At 40.1% G+C, this 21,736-nt stretch overlaps 1 protein-coding gene across 29 annotated transcripts in view; it reads right to left on the bottom strand.

Annotated features, from left to right (window-relative positions):
- The window catches only part of WNK1 (WNK lysine deficient protein kinase 1), a 169,919-nt gene extending 155,103 nt beyond the window's left edge, over positions 1-14,816 (bottom strand). For all 29 annotated transcript variants that reach the window (XM_086714374.1, XM_086714378.1, XM_086714377.1 and 26 more), the window contains exon 1: positions 13,730-14,816. In XM_086714374.1, coding sequence (XP_086570500.1) covers positions 13,730-14,491 — 762 coding nt within the window. In that variant the 5' untranslated portion in view covers positions 14,492-14,816. The remainder of the gene's footprint in view (positions 1-13,729) is intronic.
- Positions 14,817-21,736: the final 6,920 nt, after the last annotated feature.

The following is a 21,736-nucleotide window of genomic DNA, read 5'->3' as shown; positions in this document are numbered from 1 at the left end:
AATATACTTGGAGGAAAAACATAATGAACTCTATGCTGAATTGGAATTAGATCTATCATTGTGAACCCATGGTTTCCAATGTATACAGACAACTCTATATATATACATATATACAAAGAGGACAAACAACTATGTACACTTATAAATATTTCCTAACTCTTCACTAAAAAATCTGGAAACAGCAATGCCCCAGTAGCCATGAGCACACCTGAACTTAGACGCTGCTTTCTGAATTCCATTCTATGTTCCTTATATAAGGAACCTGCCTCCATTTTTCCAAGGGCCAGTGTGGGGAAAGAACATCTTGTACAGAAAGTAAGGATATCACCAAAAAACAATAGGGGCAAGTCAACAAAAGGACACAGAAAGCAGCTCTGGCCTATCGGGGACAATTGTTATGTTAAGTATTTCATAGTAAAAAGGTTTTTTGAGGTATTACAGTACCTATCATATAAATACAAGAGGAAAAAAAATCCTGTTGTGTAAGTTAGCTAAGTACTGGTTGTTAAAAAAGCCATCTTTATTTGTGAAGAGGGTTAAGGATGACAGATGTTTAAAGCATTAAAATAAGATACTCAAGCAGAGTACATACTTGATAAGACCCGTGAAAGCCTGTAATAGTGGTATTTATGGCAAATATGGAAGTTTCACATCTGTCCTTGCAAGGATAGAAAATAGTTAAGATTCTTATCACAGAAATCAAAGCTACACTTTAGCCAACAAATGCTTATCAGCAGAATATATATCACTATGACCCCCTCCCAACTTATATCTGGGGGTGGGAGGGGGGTGCGGTATCTGTAGAGACAAAGGTGTAAATGCAACACAGATAATTTGCCCACCAAAAATAATATCTAAACTAGCACCTCTATGTAGTAGGGTACCTGGTCAGGCAGAATTAATATTTAGTTGAGAGTCTACCATTTAAAAATTGTTGGTGGCTTTTTTTGTCTAGGCAGAAAAGAGCCATGTACCTGGGAGTCACCTTCTTTGCTCTGGGAAGAACCATTTGAGTGGCCCTTTTCAATCATGTAATTGAAGCAAACAGATTATCTCTTGCCCTAGAGAAGTTACACAGCAGGCTCTATTTTTGACTTGATAAAAGCATCCCCACCAATAATATTAAATACTACTGAGTTAAGGGGCACCTGGGTGGCTCAGTCGACTTCTGCTCAGGTCATAAACTCGCGGTTTATGAGTTCGAGTCCCGCGTCCGGCTCTGTGCTGACAGCTCAGAGCCTGGAGCCTGCTTCGGATTCAGTCTCCCTATCTCTCTGCTCCTTCCCTGTTCACGCTCTGTCTCTTCTCTCTCTCTCTCAAAAATAAAAATAATAAAAAACATTAAATAGTACTGAGTTAAGAGAAAGTGTGTAGAAGTATGCAAAAAAAAAAAGTATTTTGGTAAACATAGGGACTCCAAGACTTTCCTTAAGTTTACCATTATCAGAAATTCTAACAGACTTAAATGACCCTGAATGAGGTCCATTGGCAGGAAAATTTGCCCCATCCTGAACATACACAACAATACAACGTACCTTGAGGGAAGGGAGAATGAAAGCCTAAACCTCTGCTTGGGGATGAAAGAGGGATGGGTGATTTGTACAGTACACTGCTGAAGCTGAAAACCCCTACAGACCTAGCTACTCTAACTAAAAAAAGAATGTTTTGAACAATCTGCCATAATTTGAGGCAAGATATGCTTACGTGGTTTGCACATACTTATGTGCCCAAGTATGGACTACCCCTGGTATATAACAGGGTAATTGTCTGACTTCAAAGTACCATTTTAGTCTAAAGAACATCCAGGAATCCAGGCCTATGGGATGATATATCAGTCTGTGCTAGTGGGTACATAGGCAAATAATAACTGATACACTTTAAGAATTTTATTAAATTGTTAATACAAAGTCTTGATATTTTCAAGAAGAAAATCTCATTATCTGTAAATCTTACTGGAGGTGAGGTAACATCTTATTCCCCTAACAATGCTGAATAAATTATTCATTCCAGAGGATTTCAAAACATAATTATGTAATTTAAATGAGATTTCTATTTGGAGTTCATACAAAAAGAGAGTCAAATCCTTATCAACAGTATATGTAATATGTCAAAGTAAACAGTGAAGAGAAGGGAAAAAAGATAACAAGATTAAAAAAAATCAAGGGGGGAAAAGTCAATTCATACTATCAGTATCAAGAACTAAACTAACAAACTATAATGTCAATCTTCAAAGTAAATAAAACTAAGTCCTATGGAAATTATACAATAGCAATTAACATGTTGATCTGTTCATTAAGTACTCCAATATCCTTAATTCTGCTTTCCTGGTTGAGTAAAAATAGCATTGATACCTAACAATTTTGGAAATTTAGAAGTTTAATTTTTACTAACAATGCAAAACTTGAAAATGAACAATCTTTATACATAGAAGTTGCTAAAGACCATTGACAAAAATCCTAACAATACTATAGCCATTCAATTTGTCTCTATTAGATAGAAATTTAATACACATAGACCCCTAGAAACAATACTGCTTCACCTTAAATACTTAAGTCTAAACAGAACATCCTGTGATAACCAATGAATGTAAATAGCATCTAAAAAACTCTGAACACATCCAAAAGTTAATTTTAAAAAATCCTGCCATCTCCCTCCTTATAGAGCTACATGTGTATACTGGCTAAAAGGCCATTTAAATAGAGATTTATTTCATGAAGTGAAAGTATATATAAAAGGTGTAAGATGCTCAACAATGAATTATAATTGCTAAATAGAGCAAAAAGACTTAGAATTCCACTAGGATTCAACCTCCCCATCCTGTTTAACTGAAGTATTCTGCAGTTGGAAAAAAACAAGATATGCCATGATCTTAAGTTATTAAACCTGAGTTAGTTTCCTCAAATATAAAATTAAGAATATATTTTCCTTGGGGTGCCTGGGTGGCTCAGTCGGTTAAGCATCCAACTTCAGCTCAGGTCATGATCTCGCGGTTTGTGGGTTCAAGGCTCACACTGGGCTCTGTGCTGACAGCTGGGAGCCTGGAGCCTGCTTTGGAGAGAAGGAGAGAGGGAGGGAAGGAGGGGGAGGGAGGGGGAGAGAGAGAGGGAGAGAGTGAGTCTGCCTGCCCCTCCCCCACTTGTGCTCAGCTCTCAAAAATAAACAAAAAAGAAAATATCTTCCTTGTACTATTGTGAAAATTATAAATAAATCTTTAACAATTATGGGCATGGTACTGTGCCTGTCACAAAAAAGAGCTCTTACTAGCTAGCTATTAGCAATTATTAATACATTTCCAGATTAATTAACAAGGAACACTTTGCAAAAAAGGCCTTAGGAAGTTATGCAGTATTTAGGCTTTTTCTTGTAGAATGGTCCATTTTTACCACATCCTGGAAACAGTAGAGTAATTCAGGATATTTCTTGCAATAAGAATTTATTTGAAATCTGGCTGTTTCCTCAAGAGACACACAAAGATGGTCATTTCAGAGAGATGGCGTATGTATCACCACACTATTATGTAAATAAATATAACATGCAAGCCAGAGATTATAGGAGAGAAGCAAACTTTGTTTAACCAGGACATTATTCTCAATGCATAAGTGAATATTCTGGACACCAGTTGATAAATTGCATGGTGTATGAAAACTTACTTAGATTCAAAGTTAACTATCCACAAAGAATAACCAAAACTAAAACAACTAATTAGCTTAGGACAGACCCTTAGGATGGATACTAAGGCAGAATAAGCAGACAAAAAAGAGATACTGAGGCAGAGAAAACAGACAAAATACTGTATTTCAATGCTTTAACTTTATTTATTTAAAGACCTTTCCTTGCTTATCTATCCATCTCATCCTTGATCATGCCTTCTACTTAGCCAATCTTTCTTGCCCCGTACTCATTCAAACTTGTCTAAAGAAATGGCCTAGTCTTCCTACTGTCTCTAGTTCTTAACCTTCCTCAGCCATTCCCTTAAATCCACTGCAAATTTCCTATTCTGAAACTGTAGGATCACCAAATATCTGGAGCAAATGTGACATAATGTTTATCTTTGTTAATTCTGCATGTATATGTGTTGTTTGTGATAGCATCCTTTGTACATCTTTTCAAAAAAAGGATGGCTATTTTTACTTTATTAATACAGAACACATTTTAAAAATATGTAACTTAAGTTATAAAAGCACCACACTGTATATTCTTTATAGTATATAAATTATACCTCAATCAAGCTATTAAAAACAAAAAAAAACCCACACACAATTCAACCCAAGATCTACATATAGCACATTCCAAAAGAACTTCCCACAATGATGGAAATGTTCTTTATGCCATCTAATATGGGAGGCACACATGGCTTCTGAGCACTTGAAATGTGGCTAGAGCAACTGAAACACACAGTTTTTAAAACTTACTTCATTTTAATTAAGTTAAATAGCCATAGGAGGCTAGTGAACAGTACATAAATCTAGGATGTTACCAGTGTTATATCTACCCCTACTCACTTCTCTCTTAGATAATTGCAAATTTTGTTGTTAATGACTTAACAGTCAAATGCAATAAACGATTTCAAAAGCCTAACTAATCACTACAATTCTTTTTTAGTCCTTCTAAAATATATTCTCCAAAATTACTACTATGCAAATTGAACTTCTCTGCTATATTCCTTTCTTAAAATGTTATTACCTTGATAGGGGTACATGGGTGGCTGTTGGTTAGGTGTCCGACTTCAACCCAGCCCAGGTCATGATCTTGTGGTTCGTGAGTTCCAGCCCCACGTCAGGCTCTGGGCTGACAGCTCAGGGCCTGGAGCCTGCCATCAGATTCTGTCTCCCTCTCTCTCTGCCCCTCCCTCACTCATGCTCTGTCTCTCTCTCAAAAATAAATAAACATTAAAAAACTTTTTTTTTAATGTTATTCCCTTGAGGGGCGCCTGGGTGGCTCGGTCGGTTGAGCGTCCGACTTCGGCTCAGGTCATGATCTCGCGGTCTGTGAGTTCGAGCCCCATGTCAGGCTCTGTGCTGACAGCTCAGAGCCTGGAGCCTGTTTCAGATTCTGTGTCTCCCTCTCTCTCTGCCCCTCCCCTGTTCACGCTCTGTCTCTCTCTGTCTCAAAAATAAATAAACGTTAAAAAAAAAAATGTTATTTCCTTGATATTGCCATTCTTCTATTTAGTCTAACCCCTGGGTTCTTTCCTTTGCCCACCCATTTTGCCCTGGGAAAATTATTCTCCTCTGTCTCGTCCTCTCCCTCTCCCTCTCTCTCTCTCTCTATATATATATCCCCTCCTTAGATGAATTCATTTACTTGCATTATTTCAGCTATGACTAACACAGACATTTGGGAATCTACAGTTATATCCTGGACCTATGCTTTGAGCTTCAATAATATATCCAAATGCCTACTGAACTTCTTCACGGAGGTTTCACAAGTACCTCAGACTTAACATGTCAAATTGAATATATATCTCCACAGGCTTTCCCCTCCCCCCAAGAACAAAACCCGTAATTCTTTCTTATTCCCTCCCTCACCTGACAGCACAATCATCTATCCCTACCCTTTTATCTCCTTCATTTTTCCTCCAAATTGCCAATTCATCACTAAATCCTACATATTTTATCTCCTAAATATTTAAAGATTATACTCCTCTACTTCCGCCCTCATTCAGGCCATAGAAATCTCATGCTCATACCCCTAACTAAACTCTACATATCCTTTGTACTCCTTAAGTCCACTCTCCACAATTACCACTAGGCAAATCTACCTAACTTCTTTGCTTAAAATTCTTTAGTTACTCTCCACTGCCTATACCTGAGTATTTGTGTGGGAGGGGTATGTGAAGCATTCAAAGAGCATGTAAATATAAATATAATAATGATATCTAGAAATTCTTCAGCATGTTAAAGAGATGATCTATTGCATTTCTCAAAGTGACCTTAATCCACAATGACCTACCAGTCCAAGTAAGGAGAGTATCCACAAAGATATACCAGGTTATTTAGCTCAAAACTATTAGCTATTAAGATGATCTTGTCATTATTCCAAAGAAACTTTTACTTCTATTAAGAGAAAATGTACATATTAATAATGATTTGATTTACTAATTAGTTTTACCTCTCACTGTTTGGTTTATATATTAGTTTGTGTTTGATTAACATAAGACCATCCACCATGCACATACTGACAAAAAAAGACATCTGTCTCTGAGAAGCTGAACTTTGGCTACATAAAAGGCAATTATTTCTACAGAAATAATTAGTGTGGCTCTTCTTAACTAACCTGAATATGATGATTATATCAAGTAGATTTCTAAACACTCTTTCTTAAATTATTATTTTTTTAATGTTTATTTTTGAGAGAGAGACAGAGACAGAGTGCAAGTGGGGGAGGAGCAGAGAGAGACGGAGACAACAGAATCCGAAGCAGGCTCCAGTCTCTGAGGCTGTCAGCACAAAGCCCAACATGGGGCTCCAACTCATGGACCGCAGATTTCTTAAGAAAGCTTAAATTCAGAGAGAAACTGTATTATTTGCTTGTGATGACAAACAGCTTAACTGAGGATTCTTTTCCGAAAATCATTAAACACATTCATTTAGTATAGCAACCTTAATATGTCTATCTTGAAATGCTAAGATTCAAGTCGCAATATCAACAAGTAAATTCTTGGGGCACCTGGGTGGCTCAGTCAGTTAAGTAGCTGACTTCAGCCCAGGTCATGATCTCACAGTCTGTAGGTTCGAGCCCCGCGTCAGGCTCTGTGCTGGCAGCTCAGAGCCTGGAGCCTGCTTCTGATTCTGTGTCTCCCTCTCTCTCTGCCCCTTCCCTGCTTGTTCTCTGTCTCTTTCTCTCTCAAATAATAAAGATTAAAAAAAAAAAAAGTAAAAAAAAAAGTAAATTCTTTATGAAAGCCCATCTGAAAAATCTAAATTAATATAAACTAAGGTGGAGATATGATCAATTAAGTCAATCACAAACAAAACCAAGCAAATTACTGACATCTTTCCTCTCGTGTAGAAAGAACCAATAACCAACCTTTTAAAAACTACACACAAAATTGAGTTGGCCACATGATAAAGGCACAATCCTCTCCCAAATGAAAACATTCTTAAAAAGAGCTTCTGGCGGGGCGCCTAGGTGGCTCAGTCAGTTGGGCCTCTGACTTCGGCTCAGGTCATGATCTTACGGTTCGCGGGTTCGAGCCCCACGTCAGGCTCTGTGCTGACAACTCAGAGCCTGAAGGTCTGCTTGGGATTCTGTGTCTCCCTCTCTCAGCCTCTCCCACACTCATGCCGTGTCTGTCTCTCAAAAACGAATAAATATTAAAAAAAATTTTTTTTTTAAAGAAGAGCTTCTGGGGGCACCCGGGTGGCTCAGTCGGTTGGGCATCCGACTTCAGCTCAGGTCACAATCTCGCAGTCCGTGAGTTCGAGCCCCGCGTCGGGCTCTGGGCTGATGGCTCAGAGCCTGGAGCCTGCTTCTGATTCTGTGTCTCCCTCTCTCTCTGCCCCTCCCCCGTTCATGCTCTGTCTCTCTCTGTCCCAAAAATAAATAAACGTTAAAAAAAAAAAAATTAAAAAAAAAAAAGAAGAGCTTCTGGCAATTTCTCTTCAGTCTGAAAAGCTGCTCCCCTGTCTTAAGATTTAATACAATTCCTAAAGTAACAAGCCAAAAAGTTCTTAAAACCCAACTTTAACTAAGAAGTTTAAAATATTCAACCAATTTGTAATAAGCAATAACTTATGGCCTTTCAAATTGGATTTTTTAAAGCACCATCATCCTTTTATTGTCTATAACACTTTACAGTTTTCAAGCACCTTCACATAGTTTTCCAGTTATCTTCAACAATCCAGTTAAGTCACGTTACTAATAAGTCAGCATTACAGATTAAGTTCCTTACTCAGGTCAGATAACTGAATAACATAGAACCCAAATGTTCTGCCTTCGAAGTCTTTTCCATTATATGGTATTGTATTATACTACAATAAACTCTCCAAATACAAGATTAGAGAATCAGCTGTGGACCAAAGAGAGGAAAGTATGGAGAAAACATCCCTGAGATCTACAACTATTTTTAACTTAGAAAAGAATATAGTATTTATTAAAGTATATTGAGAATGAACTTATACCTTCAAAGAGCTCAAAGACTAGTGAAGCAAACAAAGAATATAAACAACTTCTAATCAATCTGAAGAATACTGTAAGAATGATCCCAAAAGGAAAAAGATCTTAGCAAATTCTGGAGGGCAGTAATTCAGAAAGGCTGGCATTTGAGAAAGTGACAGGTCATGAAATTACAAAGTAAGGCAGAAGACAGGTAAAGCTAAAGAATTTCAAAGCACTGATAACAACATATTCAACCCCAAAGTTCCCCCTGTAAGAGTGACAGGCAACAGTAAAGAGTTTTGCTACATGATTTTTCAAATCAAACAAAATGTTCACGGATATCCTCAAAAAGCGTAAAGAGATGCTGTATCATCACAGTTAATACTTATGTGCCAGGTCCTCCCGGAAATGTTTTACATTTATATTAATTCATTTAATTGTCACAACAACTCTATAAAGTAGGAACTCTTATTACACTCCATTTTATCGATAGGAAATTGGCCCAAAGTTGCCCAAGGTGACATAATCATTAGCTGAGTCAGGATTTGAATTCAAGCAGTTCTTTTTTTTTTTTTCAGGCAGTTAAGTTCTTATTTACTATATTATACTGCAGAAAAATAATGCCCTCTTCAAATCTAAATTCAGGAGGTGCATGCTAAGTCTCACATATTTCTGCACACTACAGTGGTCCTGTTAAAAAAAGGAAAAAAAAGAAAAGAAAACCAAAAAAATCCTCAAATAGGGGCACCTGGGTGGCTCTGTCGGTTAAGCGTCTGACTTGTGATTTCAGCTCAGGTCATGATGGATCTCAGTTCGTGAGATTGAGCCCTGCATCGGGCTCTGAGCAGGCAGTGCGGAAGCATGCTTGGAATTCCCTTTCTCTGCCCCTCCCCTGCTCACACACACTCTCTCTCTCAAAATAAATAAACTTAAAAAAAAAAAAAACTCAAATAAAATGCAAGATGCTAAAAATAAAGAACTGATACAGCAAAACCTAATAACTATTAATGAATTTTTTCATGTTATACTAACATTTTCAGAAATTATAATTTGAGCATAACTACTCTTGCTACTTTTACAGCTTCATTTAAAAAATCTTAAATCTATATTAGAAAACCAAATAACAGCTTTAGAATGATTTCTGAAAATGAGAGCCCAGTTTTAGTTGAATGTTTCCATAGAGATTAAGTAGAACGACTTTCAAATGACCAGGATCATGCACTAAAACCTGAATGTCAAGAAATGAACTCAACCACCAGATAATAATAGAGTCCCCATCTGTTTGTTTTTTTAATGTTTATTTTTTGAGAGAGAGAGACAGACAGAGTGTGAGCAGGGGAAGGGCAGAGAGAGAGAGAGAGAGGGAGACACAGAATTCGAAGCAGGCTCCAGGCTCCGAGCTGGCAACACAGAGCCCGATGCGGAGGCTCGAACTCACAAGCTGTGAGATCATGACCTGAGCCAAAGTCAGCTGCTTAACTGACTGAGCCATCCAGGCGCCCCAGTCCCCATTTGTTTTTGACAAAAACAATCTTCCACTAGGAACAACTGTGATACTTAAGATGAGAAAAAAGGTAAATAATAGAAAAGGAAAACATTCAGACCCCAAAGACTAAGTAAGAAATATCACTGAAAAGTCAACCTAAATATAATTCTCAACACCTGTACCACAAAGGTTACTTCCTACAGCAATAAATTTACATATATTTTAAAGCGTATCTTACCTAACAAAATTATCTTCTTTAATTCTATTCTGTATTATTAGAAGGGAAAAGGATTACTTCAAACAAGTTACCAATCATTCTTTAATTTGCATAACAGCTACATTTGTGTTATCTCAATTTTGTTTATACTCATCAGTTACTCAGGGGCTTTAAAACAAACAAAACTCCAAAGACTATTCCCTGAAATCTTGTTCCTGGGACTGAAAATTACTGCAGATTCTCATCCTGAAAAACACGGAATTTGGCACAAATGTAAAAAAGGGCAAAAAAAGAAAATCAATATTCAAGTGGAAGATTCAGTTCAATGGGTTATTTTAAGAACTAAAGCAAAGAAATAAGTTATGGTTTCTTAATCACAAACCACATCACATTTCTGCAGCACTGCTAAACTTTTCATAAAACATTAATAACACCTGTATCAACTATACTTCAGCTTAAAAAAAAAAAGAAAATTAAGTCCAAAAAAAACTCATCACATACTCATGATACTCATGATGAGACATAAGCTTTAATTTACCAAAAAAAAAAAAAAAAAAAAAAAAAAAAAAAAAGCCAGAGTAAAGCCAGCACTAAGTACACTGGAGCTTAACCAAAATTTATGATTTGACCTCCCCTTCCAAGTAGATCTGGAAACAATCTCATCAAAATATAAAGTGAATATATCAAGTTACCAAGCGAACTCTATTTAGAAGCAATTTGTGGAGAAAAGTACTTAAAGTAATCAAAACCATTCACAAATCTATGTATAAATACATTTTCTTTAAAAAGTTATGCTACATTTCTTAAAAAAACCAAGATGTCTCTACAGAAAAGCAATAAACTCTGCAAAGTTGGGCAATAACATTTTCTGACCAAGGCAACAGAGTACTAAAATTAAGTCATGTTATTTGCCTAATAAAATCAAGTAAAGAAATCTGCAGCTTAGGGGCGCCTGGGTGGCGCAGTCGGTTAAGCGTCCGACTTCAGCCAGGTCACGATCTCGCGGTCCGTGAGTTCGAGCCCCGCGTCAGGCTCTGGGCTGATGGCTCAGAGCCTGGAGCCTGTTTCCCATTCTGTGTCTCCCTCTCTCTCTGCCCCTCCCCCGTTCATGCTCTGTCTCTCTCTATCCCAAAGATAAATAAACGTTGAAAAAAAAAAAAAATTTAAAGAAATCTGCAGCTTAAAAGATCAGTTATCAGCTAAGATCCTGTGGTATCAAAGTATTACCTAGTATTATTTATTAGGAATTGATACTTGCATACTGTGACTCTTAAAATTAGCTTGATGGAAACAAGTTTGATTTATATACCACATTCACCCATTCTCTATCCTAAAAAGCCTATTTGTACACTTAAATTGATAAAATCAATACTCTAAACCATAGGGTATTGGGTCAGACTTCCCCAGAAATCTGACAGCGACTTCCACACCAAAATACAACTGCTTCATTTGAGATGTACTAATTAGCAACCTACTAAACTACAAAAGCTTTAACATTTCCCAAATTATTAGATCCTAACCAGTTTAAATTTTATTCTTACCAATCTATGCAAGTCATCTACCTGCTCCATGATTTCAGGCTATTTATCAAATAAGTAGCTGGGCAGAATAACCTAAGATTTCTTCCAATTTTAATACACTATTTAACAACTGAATACAGAATTTCTCCTGTCTTCCTCCAGAAAAATATGTACGTTAGAAGTATACATTTAGTTAAAAAGGCTTTCCTTTCTTCCCAATGCTTTAGTAATCCTTTAATTTGTATCCAAAAACAAAAACTCAAAACTAACCTAATGAATAAGTTATTAGGTAAATGTACTGATCAAAAAACCAAAAATACTGTATAAAACATCTGGGGCTAGGAAAATCATATTTTAAAAAACAAAATGAAAAATTGCATAAACAGAGTCAAATGACATAAGGAAGTTTCTAAACCAGGGTACCACTCAGTGAACTAGGATTTGGTTCTGCAGCCAAATCCTTAACTGATTTAAAAATAAGATGGTGATATTATATATAAGGATATCAGATATTCTTTAATTTGACCATGCCCATGTCTAGACAGAGAACAAAAATCCAAAAAGCCATGAGTTCAAAGAAAAACTGAGAGGACAAAATTATTATGACATTAGGCAAATTGAGTTTTTTCCACTGTATCATTAGTTCCAAGATAAACTATCAAAAGATTACCATTGATTAAGGAAAACACAATTACATTCTGAGAAGTCTTGAAGGTTAAATAATTGAAACTAACAAAATTAGTCCATAAAGTGATCAACGTTTACTTGGGTCCAGTCTTAAGAAAGTAAGGTAACTAATTAAAAAAAAATATGTATCCAAAAGGCACCTATTCAAATATAAAACCATAACAGAAGAATAAAATCCAGGATCAACAGTAATAGGCACCCCTTGTACAAGAGAAAAGTGTCTGTATGTAGAGAATAAATGGAATTTTTGCCTGTAAACCAAAAGGAATCAGACTTAAGTTTCTGAGGATGATCAACAGGAATAAAGTCATAGTTTTACAAGATTTTTTTTTAAAGCTGCACCCTTTCCAATACAAATCACCATGAAACTGAGTTCCTTTTATTTCACAATGCCTTAGAAGTTCTACACCATTTATGTAAAACTTAAGAAATTATTATGTTCCTAAAGAAGTTGTCAGTTTTTAAGTTCCCCTCCTTCCACATGTTAACTTCCCTTCACATTTGATATGGCCTTGGTCATTTGGAAAGTGACATTCAAAGGGTTAAGTATTAACATATTAGTTAATGGATAAAATAAACTTCTAGATTATTGTTATTTTCATATCCTATCTTGGTCCATTTTTTTGACAAGAAGAATATGGGTAACAGGCATTTTCATGTATAATGTATCTAACTTTTTCATTCAGTGGAACTCTGCTTCTTCCAATAACCTATGTTCACTTCCGGACGAGGAGAACATTCAAGCACGTTGCTGTAGGTCAAGCAACAAGTTACCCAAACCTAGCTATTTAAACCTAGAATATATCTGTCAACCAGAATGACACACCATGATTTACCCCATGAAAACCTCTCCGAGAGGTTAAAAGCAAAGCACCGTGAGTCCTTTAGACTCTTGTAAAAGTTCGGCTTAAAAACCTTTCATAACAAGTTTAAAATAACAATAGTGACATTACAACTCTAAAAGCACTTCTATAATTGTACATGGGTTCTTGTACTGTTCACTGTATAGAGAACGGACTGAAGACATACTAGTTTTAATTAACACTGTCAGATAACTGCCAGTTACCAAAAGGCTTAAGCATCACTAGGTGGAACAATATCAAACACTTACTGTACCCTTTTAGTCCCGAGGCATTTATTCAGAGAAGAAAATCTTTTTTATATAGTTTATATTAAATGCCTGTGCAATCACCAACTAGGATATACCCAAAGTAAGGTCATTCCCAAAGTAAGGTCATTCGTGAACAAGGTCGTTCTTATTTTAAAAGTACAGCCTGATGTCAGGGATGGAAACGAGCATGTAACACACCAGGAGCTCAACAGTGCAGAGCCTCTGATGAGATGGAAATGCACAAGGCAAGAAGACTCTGTACTTTCCTAATTCAGAAACTTTCCCACTAATTCCGAGTTTCCTGCCAGACACTAAAACAATAACAAGTAGGTAATGCATTTGTACTCAGATGATTTTCATCACTCCCTCTCCAGTATCAAATCTCTTTGGCTACCAATAATTCTTACCCTACATCGGGTACCCTACGTACATGCACAAATTCTAGTTTCTATCTCTTGCAAAGTTGGTACTCCTCGCCCCGCCCCGCCCCGCCCCAGCCCCCGAGCGAACAGTTAGATAATGACTTGTAAAGGATGAATTCGATAAACTGGCTTAACCAAGCTAAATTTAGATCCAAACCACCGAAAGATAAAGAAGTGGGGCTATACCTGCAGTTCACACCAGGCGACCTCCACAGTAGTTTCAGTGTCGAGACCTTTGTAGACGGTCTTAAAGGAGCCTCGGCCAATCTCGATGTCGAATTTGAGAAAGCGGCCATCGTTGGACATTCCCACGGCCTTGGTCTCCAGCTCTTCGATGTCATCCTGTTGCTGGCTCCGTTCCTCCTGTGGTTCCTTGGCGCTGCCGCCGCCGCCGCTGCCACTTCTGGCCGACGGAGGCTCCTCTTTGCTCCCCACATGGTTGGGCTGGGAAACTTGGCGGTCTCTGCCGGTACTGCTGGGGGCGGTCGCGGCTACAGCGCCCACGCCGGCTGGCTCCCCGGGGGCGGCAGCGGCGGGAGGCAGCTGGGCTACCTGGGCAGCGGCGGTGGCGGTCAAGGTCTCCTCGCGGTGGGGCTCCGGCGGGGTGCTCTGCGGAGCTGCCGTGGAGACGGCGGGCTGGGGGAGAGAAAGGGGAAGGCCGGGCAGTTCCAGCGCAGTGGCGTTGGAGTCGCAGATGACGCTGCGGCGGAAGAAGCGGTGCTCAGTGGTGGTAGTGGTGGCGGCCGCGCCACGGCTGTCCTTGTCCATAGTGTGGCGGCGACGCCGGTACTCCTCTGTCCGGCCAGTTCCGGCGTCGGGCCCCGCGCTGCCCAGTTTCTCCCCCACCGAGGAATCGGAGCTGGAGCCATTCTTGGGGGAAGGCGCCGGCGGCGAAAGGAACAAGGAGCTCGGAGTGCTGCTCTGCTTCTCTGAGGCGCCGCCAGACATGGTCGGTCCGCTGGAGCGAGGCGAGCGGGCTCGAACTCGTGAAGGAAGAGAAGGCGAGGGGCCGAGCCCGAGGAGCGGCGGCGGTGTGCGGGTCCCGCTGCGACGCCTCCCGCCGCCGGCGGGTTCGGATCCACCTGGACGGCCGGCTCCTCACTCAGCACTGACGAGCCGCCCCGAAGGAGACGCGGGCCCCTGGGCCCAGTTGCGGCGGCTGATACGGCTCACGAGGCGGGCTCGTCGGAGGGCGATCGAGGAGCTGAGCCACGGGGGTTAGCGCCTCACGGTCCGCATCCATCCTGCGGCGAGAGACGGCCGGGAAGGCTGGAGCAGCGGAGGCGCCGCAGTCATGAGGGGCAGGGCAAGGGGCCGGCACCAAGTCGAAGCGGATGCGGCGGATGCGGCGGCGGCTCCAGCTCCCCGCCGCCGCCGCCGCTTCCCGAGCTGGGCGGGCTAGGCCCCGGGGGCGGCGGCAACGCGAGGAACGGACGGGCGCGGACTCCCGAGCGGTGGCAGCCCCACAGCCGAAGAGAGTGGGAGGGGCCGAGGAAGGAGAGGGAGGGCCGGCCGGGGGCTCCCGGTCAGTCAATCGGTCGCCTCCTCCCACACGCGCCCCCAGCTAGGGGGACCAGTCTCACAGGGCGCCCATCGACCGGACGGGAAGGGCCGACGCCTCGAAGCCTCGGTGCCTGAGGAGCGGGCCCCCCCTTCCCCGAGGCCTCCCCGCCCGCCCCGGGCCTGGCAAACCCTCGTCTCCTCCCGGGCCGGTACCGGGGGCTGACGGAGGGAGGGAACGGTGGGGAGGGGAGGGCCGCTCACCGCGGGGCCCGAGCTCCGCTGCTTCTCTGGGCCGAGAGTAGAGGAGACCGAGAGGACTGGGTGAAGGGGGTTAGGGAGAGGAAAGAGTAGTCACCCCCACCGGGCGCCTTCTGTCACCGAAGATGGGGGCGCAGAGTGGCCGAGTGTGAAGAGCCGCGTCCGCCGGGGAAACTCTCCGCGCTAAATGGCGCCGGGAGTCTGAAGCCTCCACACAGCCCGCTCGGACCCCGCCCCCCGCCGCCCGGGGCGCCCCACCCCCACCCCGCTCTCGGGGCTCTAGCGCAGGCGTGCTAGTACCGAGGCTCCCTGGGACTTGTAGTTTTGGCATTAGAAGGATGAAAGGGACTGAGGACGAGGGAGCCTACGATTTCCGTGATGCTCTGTGGTTGCTTTACCCTGATGCCTCATGGGAGTTGTAGTTTTCTTTGGAAACCGCCCCTTCTGGAAGGCTGATGGGAGCGTCCCGGTGGGTCGCTAAACCCCATCCTTAAGTCAAGCTAGGAAAATCATTATTTAGGGTTTAATTTGCGAGAAAGGGGAAGGAAGAAAAAAAGGAAGAGGGAGGCAGGACGAGAGGAGAGACTTCCATCATGCTCCGTTGAGGCGAGAGAGAGCTAAGAGGTTGCCATGCAATGAAGGATGATCTGTTGTTCATCTTTAATGGAGAGAGCCGCAGTAGCGTTGAGTGACTGTAGGGGTGTGGGGGTGGAGGAGGAAAGCAAAGCAAAGAGAGCTAGAACCTGAGCTCAGAAAGCCGGAGGGGCTGAAGACTCCCTCTGTGGGGTCAAAGAAACTTTGTGAAGATTGTGCATGGGATTAATATTGGTTAAATGCGTTGGGGAAGGAGACGGGGAGTATTACCTCTTATCCTCTTCCCTTCCATAGCCTTTAAGGCCACATTCTCAGTTCCAGCTCCAAGACAGATATTCTGATTCTCAAAGACGGGCTGCTCTCCTGAAATCCGGGATTCATAGCGAATCCTTTGCTTTGCCAGAAAAATACTAACGGTGCGGTGGAGGGGAGAATCCTAGAAAAGATAAGGTCCACGTATCTTTGCGTCTTTTACCACAAACTTGGGAGAGCTGAGTTGACTTTTGCCTATGTAGTCGGTTGAGCTTAATTTCCATCTTTCGTTTGCTTGGAGGCTTAGTAAAACAACATACCCTTTTTCTAGAGGTGCACGAATGTACATGTGTAACTTATTCCGTGGCTTTGGACATAGAGGAAATCTGGATCCATGTAGTTCACAGTAATGGAATGCTTTCCTTGAAAGCATCCTTAGGCTCTCTGGACCCCTTTGCTCCTAGCAACTACTCAAGATTGTGCAGGTGATGAGCACCAGGGGGCACCAGACAGAGTGGGAAAAGCCAGACCCGTCAGATGGCAATTAAGACTCTTAGCCCACCGGGTGAAAGCGGGAGGCTCTTAAACGTACGCAACCGCAAGATAGCGTCCACAGGCTCCTGCCTCTCACCAGCGCCCTCTATAGAACGAACTCAGAAGCACACTTACTAGCCAAGCACCGCATTTGGAATATGAGTAGTTTGAAAGCAACTTGACAAAAGATTCCTTAGCGCGAGTTTCCTAGGAAAGGCCCACGGGTTACCGGGATGAGCTCCACTTCATCTGATATGTAAAATAGTTACACTATTCTTCAATGTTTTCTCAAAAAAGTACACTTTCAGGTTTACAAAAATTTGGTTTTGGCAACAAGGGTTGTTAGGTTTCATGAAGCTAACAAACTATGAACATTTTAAAATATAAATTCAGTGGGGGTAACTAGAGTACACACTGCATTGTACCCAAGACCCTTGACAATCACGCCTTATCAACATGTTTTTTCAACAACAAACAACTAAATTCATTGAAAGTAACTTAATTAACTTGAGCTAAAGCCACCCTTGCCCACAAGACTGCTCCTACTTGTGTAACGTTAGCTTTACTCTGAGAACAGGTACAACTTTAAGTTGAATATAACCATACTGTGTACAATGGCATGTAGATTTAAAGGTTAAACTGTTTAGTGTGTATATTTTACTACAGACACTTACTTGCTGGGTTTTCTTTTTAATGCCTACCAACTTCTAATTAACAGGATATTTCTGTTACTCATTACTATAATATCCCTAATAGTACTTTCTCTTTCTCTGTCATTTCAATTATTAAGTAAAGAATTGATCCCTCTATAATTCATATAAAACATCAAGTGGCATAAATAGAGGTAGCAGAAAAAAACTCAGGATACAATGGACACACTAAGCTCAAAGATTTTTAGCTCCTGACAGATGGGTCCATAAAAATAATACCAGTATTTTATTTTCTCTCACTATATTCTTCGTTCATTTTAGTCCTTGCTCATGTTCTCAAATTGAGTCATGTTTCTATTTCCCATCCATTTTATGTTTAGATGGTGCCTGCCATTTGTTACTAACTAGTAATGAAAGCCAGAGACAGCTTTGATTTCAACAGTAGCTAAACATACAAGATCTACCTTATTTTGTACGTGGCATATTTCATAGGGTAGCTTCTTGAGGTATAGGGCGAAAAAAACACCATCTTGAAAACATTTCTCTTTTTTTTGTCTCCTTCCTTTTCCATGCTCCGTTGTTTTGCCTATGGATATTTTTAATGTTACCTCCCTGTCATATGGAACCCAAGGAAGAAGGGAGAGTCAGGCAATTAAACAGTGAAGAATAGACTTTTTAAAACCTTTTTTTTTATTATAAATGAAATAAGGGGGAAGGTGGAACTTGCCTTCTTTCAAAGCATATTATAAAAGCATAGATTAAATGTATGACATTGAGATAAGCATAGATAATAGAACAGAAAAGTTAATACAGAAACAATCTTATGTATATATGAGGAAGATGGCATTTCAAGTCAGTGGAGAAAGGTTAATAAACAGTGTTTGGACAACTAGTTATTTATTTGAAAAACATATAGTTTCAATGTCTGCCCCCTACCTGTCACAAAATTACCATCCTCATAGTTAAGGGTTCCTGGGTGGCTCAGTTGGTTAAGTGTCCAACTCTTGATTTCAGCTCAAGGCACGATCTCATGGTATGTGGGCTTGAGCCCTGCAGTGGGCTATGCACTAACAAAATGGAGCCTGCTTGGGATTCTCTCTCCCTCTCTCTTGCCCCTCCCCCCACCTCTGTCTTTCAAAATAAATAAGTAAACTTAAAAAAAAAAAAAAAAAAAGAACTACCCAAGAGCCATAAAGAAAAATACTTGACTATTTTGAAATAGACAATTCTGTTCAGTAGAACACAATTAGCTGACAGAAAATTTTGAAACCTGTATAACAAAAGACTAATATTTAAAATATATAAATAACACCTATCACAAAGGATAGTACAATCCTATAGATAAAGGGAGAGGATATGAAAAGACAGTTGAGACAGGAGGAAATCCAAATGACAGATATAAGCTTAAAAAATTGGTGACACTCAATAACCAGGGAAGGGCAAATTAAAACAAGACATATACTTTTCCCTTATAAAATTGGCAAAATTTTTAAGTATTTATAATATCAAGTGTTGGCAAGGGTGTGGAGAAACTCACGTGCTACTAATGATAGCATAAATTAGAAAAACCTTTTTGGGGGGCATCTGAGTGGCTCAGTCCGTTAAGCATCCAACTTCGGCTCAGGTCATGATCTCACCATTTGTGAGTTCAAACCCCATGTCTGCTCTGTGCTGACAGCTCAAAACCTGGAGCCTGCTTTGGATTCTGTGTCTCCTTCTCTCTCTGCCCCTCCCCTGCTCATGCTCTGTCTTTCTCTGTTTCTCAATAAATAAACGTTAAAAAAAATTTTTTTTTTTAAATAGAAAAACCTTTCCTGTGGGTAATTTGTTAGTACTTACTGAAATGTACAACGTGGGGCGCCTGGGTGACTCAGTCAGTTAAGTGTCGGACTTGGGGTTCAGGTCATGATTTCGCGTTCTGTGGGTTCGAGCCCTGCATCAGGCTCTGTACTGTCAGCTCAGAGGCTTGAGCCTGCTTTGGATTTTGTGTCTCCTTTTTCTCTGTCCTTCCCCCACTCGCACTCTGTCTCTCTCTCACAAAAATAAACATTAAAAAAAATGAAATGTACAATGTGCACAGCATTTGAGCTAGCAGTTTCCCTTCCTGGTAACTGCCTTCCAAAATCCTTGCATATATGCACTGACAAATATCTATAAGAAGATCCACTACAGCTTTGTCTGTAATAAGAAATTGAAACAATCTGCATATATGCTATTATAGTAAAACTATAGTATATCTAATTTTGGGAACATCATGCAACACTAGAAGAGAAGGAGGTTAATATATATGTAGTGGCATAAAAATAGTAAGTGAAAAACTCAAGTTGCTGAATAATATGTACTAGATCATATGTTGTGTTTTTTAAATTATGTTTCTATATGTATTTAAATGCACAGAGTAAAAGTGTGAGCAGTACACTCCAAAATTAAAAGTGGGAGATTACTTCTGGGGAGTACGCTTATCTATATTGTTTGAATATCTTAATACATTCTCACTTATTGCAGACAATTTGAAAAATACAATAGAATATGAAAGTAAAAATCCCCAGCAAACTCTACTAGTCTTTGAAATATCAGCTTTTGATGTTTAGGTATCTTTCTTTCCAGAGTGATAAAAAGATTTATAATTATGTTATAAGCATTTCCAATGTCATTAAATATTCTTCGGAAACATAATTTTTAATGGCTGCATAGGATTCCATCATACGACATTACCAAGTATAAGTGTATTATGTCATCTAGAAAGAACATGGGCTTGAGCCCCACGTCGGGCTCTGTGCTGACAGCTCGGAGCCTGGAGCCTGTTTTAGATTCTGTGTCTCCCTCTCTCTGCCCCTTCCCTGCTCGTACCCTGTCTCGGTCTCAAAAATAAATAAACATTAAAAAAAATTTTTTTAAATAGGAATCCCTATCATGTTCTAGGCCTTAACAAGCTCTCACAGGAAGAGATGTATCAGAATTACCTAGGAAGCGACTACAAAATACACCTGTTGGTGTGTTTTACCGCCACTACCCCACCCAACCCAGGTGTGTATTTGGTGAGAGAATCCATTGCAAGCAGACCTTCACTATAAGAAATTTTTTTTTTTTAAGTCTTCAGGAAAAAGGGACACCTGGCTGGCTCAGTCAGAGGAGAGTGCAACTCTAGATCTCAGAATTGTGAGTTTGAGCCCCATGTTGAGTGTAGAGATTACTAAAAAAATTAATACAAAAATAATAAAAGAAAAACTAAAGTCTTCAGGAAAACAAACATTAATGGGTGGGTTAGGAAATTAGGATTTAAACAAGGAATGAGAAACATTGAAAAAATAAATGTGTTGGGAAACAGAAAAGACATTTTTTTAGTCACATCTCAATAGATTCAGAAAAATCATGCAACAAAACTCAACAAATATTAATTAAAAAAAAAAAAAAACTCCAGGTGACCATAAATAAAAGGGAACATTCTCAACATGATTAAGTACATCTATAAAAAAAAAAACAAAAACAAAAAAACAAAAACAAAAAAACCAGAGTAACATCATGCTTAGCAGTAAAAGAACAAATTCTAAGATGGCAGACAAGGTAAGAATATTCACTCTTGCCATTTTTCATAACATGGTACTGGCTATCCTATTGGATGCAATAAGAGAAGGAAAAAGATGAGTGACATACATGCTATAAAGAAAGAAGTAAAACTGCCTTTATTTATAGACCTCATGATGGTATATATAGGATATACTAAGGAAGCTAAAAAACAAACCCTATAGAACTAATAAGTGATTTAACAATGACACTGGATACAAAGTTAAGATACAAGAATTGATTGCATTTCTATATATAAGCAATGGACAATTTAAAATGTAAACATATATCATTTTAGGGGCACCTGGGTGGCTCAGTTTGTTGGGCAGCCGACTCTTGATTTTGGCTCAGGTCATGATCTCATGGTGGTGAGATCAAGCCCCTGTGTTGGGCTCTGAGCTCTGCGTGGAGCCAGCTGGGGATATTGTCTTTCCCTCTCCCTCTGTCTCTCCCCTGCTAGCGTACACGTGCACTCTCTCTCAAGAAAAAAAAAAATTCTTTTTAATTAAAAAAAAATAAAAAATAAAATTTAAAAATATCATTTGGCTTTCAGATATCAGCAAGTTTACAGTGTTTGATCCCTCACGGAAACATCACTTTGAACAAATATCTACACATGAAAATACCTTCACAAGAGCTAAAGATTTCAGGTCGGTATTATAGCACTGGGTGGAGCAAAGAAATAAGAAAAGATGCATTGGGAGGGTAGGAAAGACAGTTTCACATTATTCCTGTCACTCCTTCCTCAAGACCAGGCAGTCCACTACACAGAGATATATCCTCCCAGAGGGAGAAGAAGAGAGAAGCAAACACTCAACTTCACTGTAGACCCCACGAC

Source organism: Puma concolor, chromosome B4 (genome assembly GCF_028749965.1).
Source record: "Puma concolor isolate L17-30 chromosome B4, mPumCon1.1.hap2, whole genome shotgun sequence".
In the NCBI taxonomy this organism is placed as follows: Eukaryota; Metazoa; Chordata; class Mammalia; order Carnivora; family Felidae; genus Puma; species Puma concolor.
This window is presented reverse-complemented; position numbering and strand designations above follow the sequence as displayed.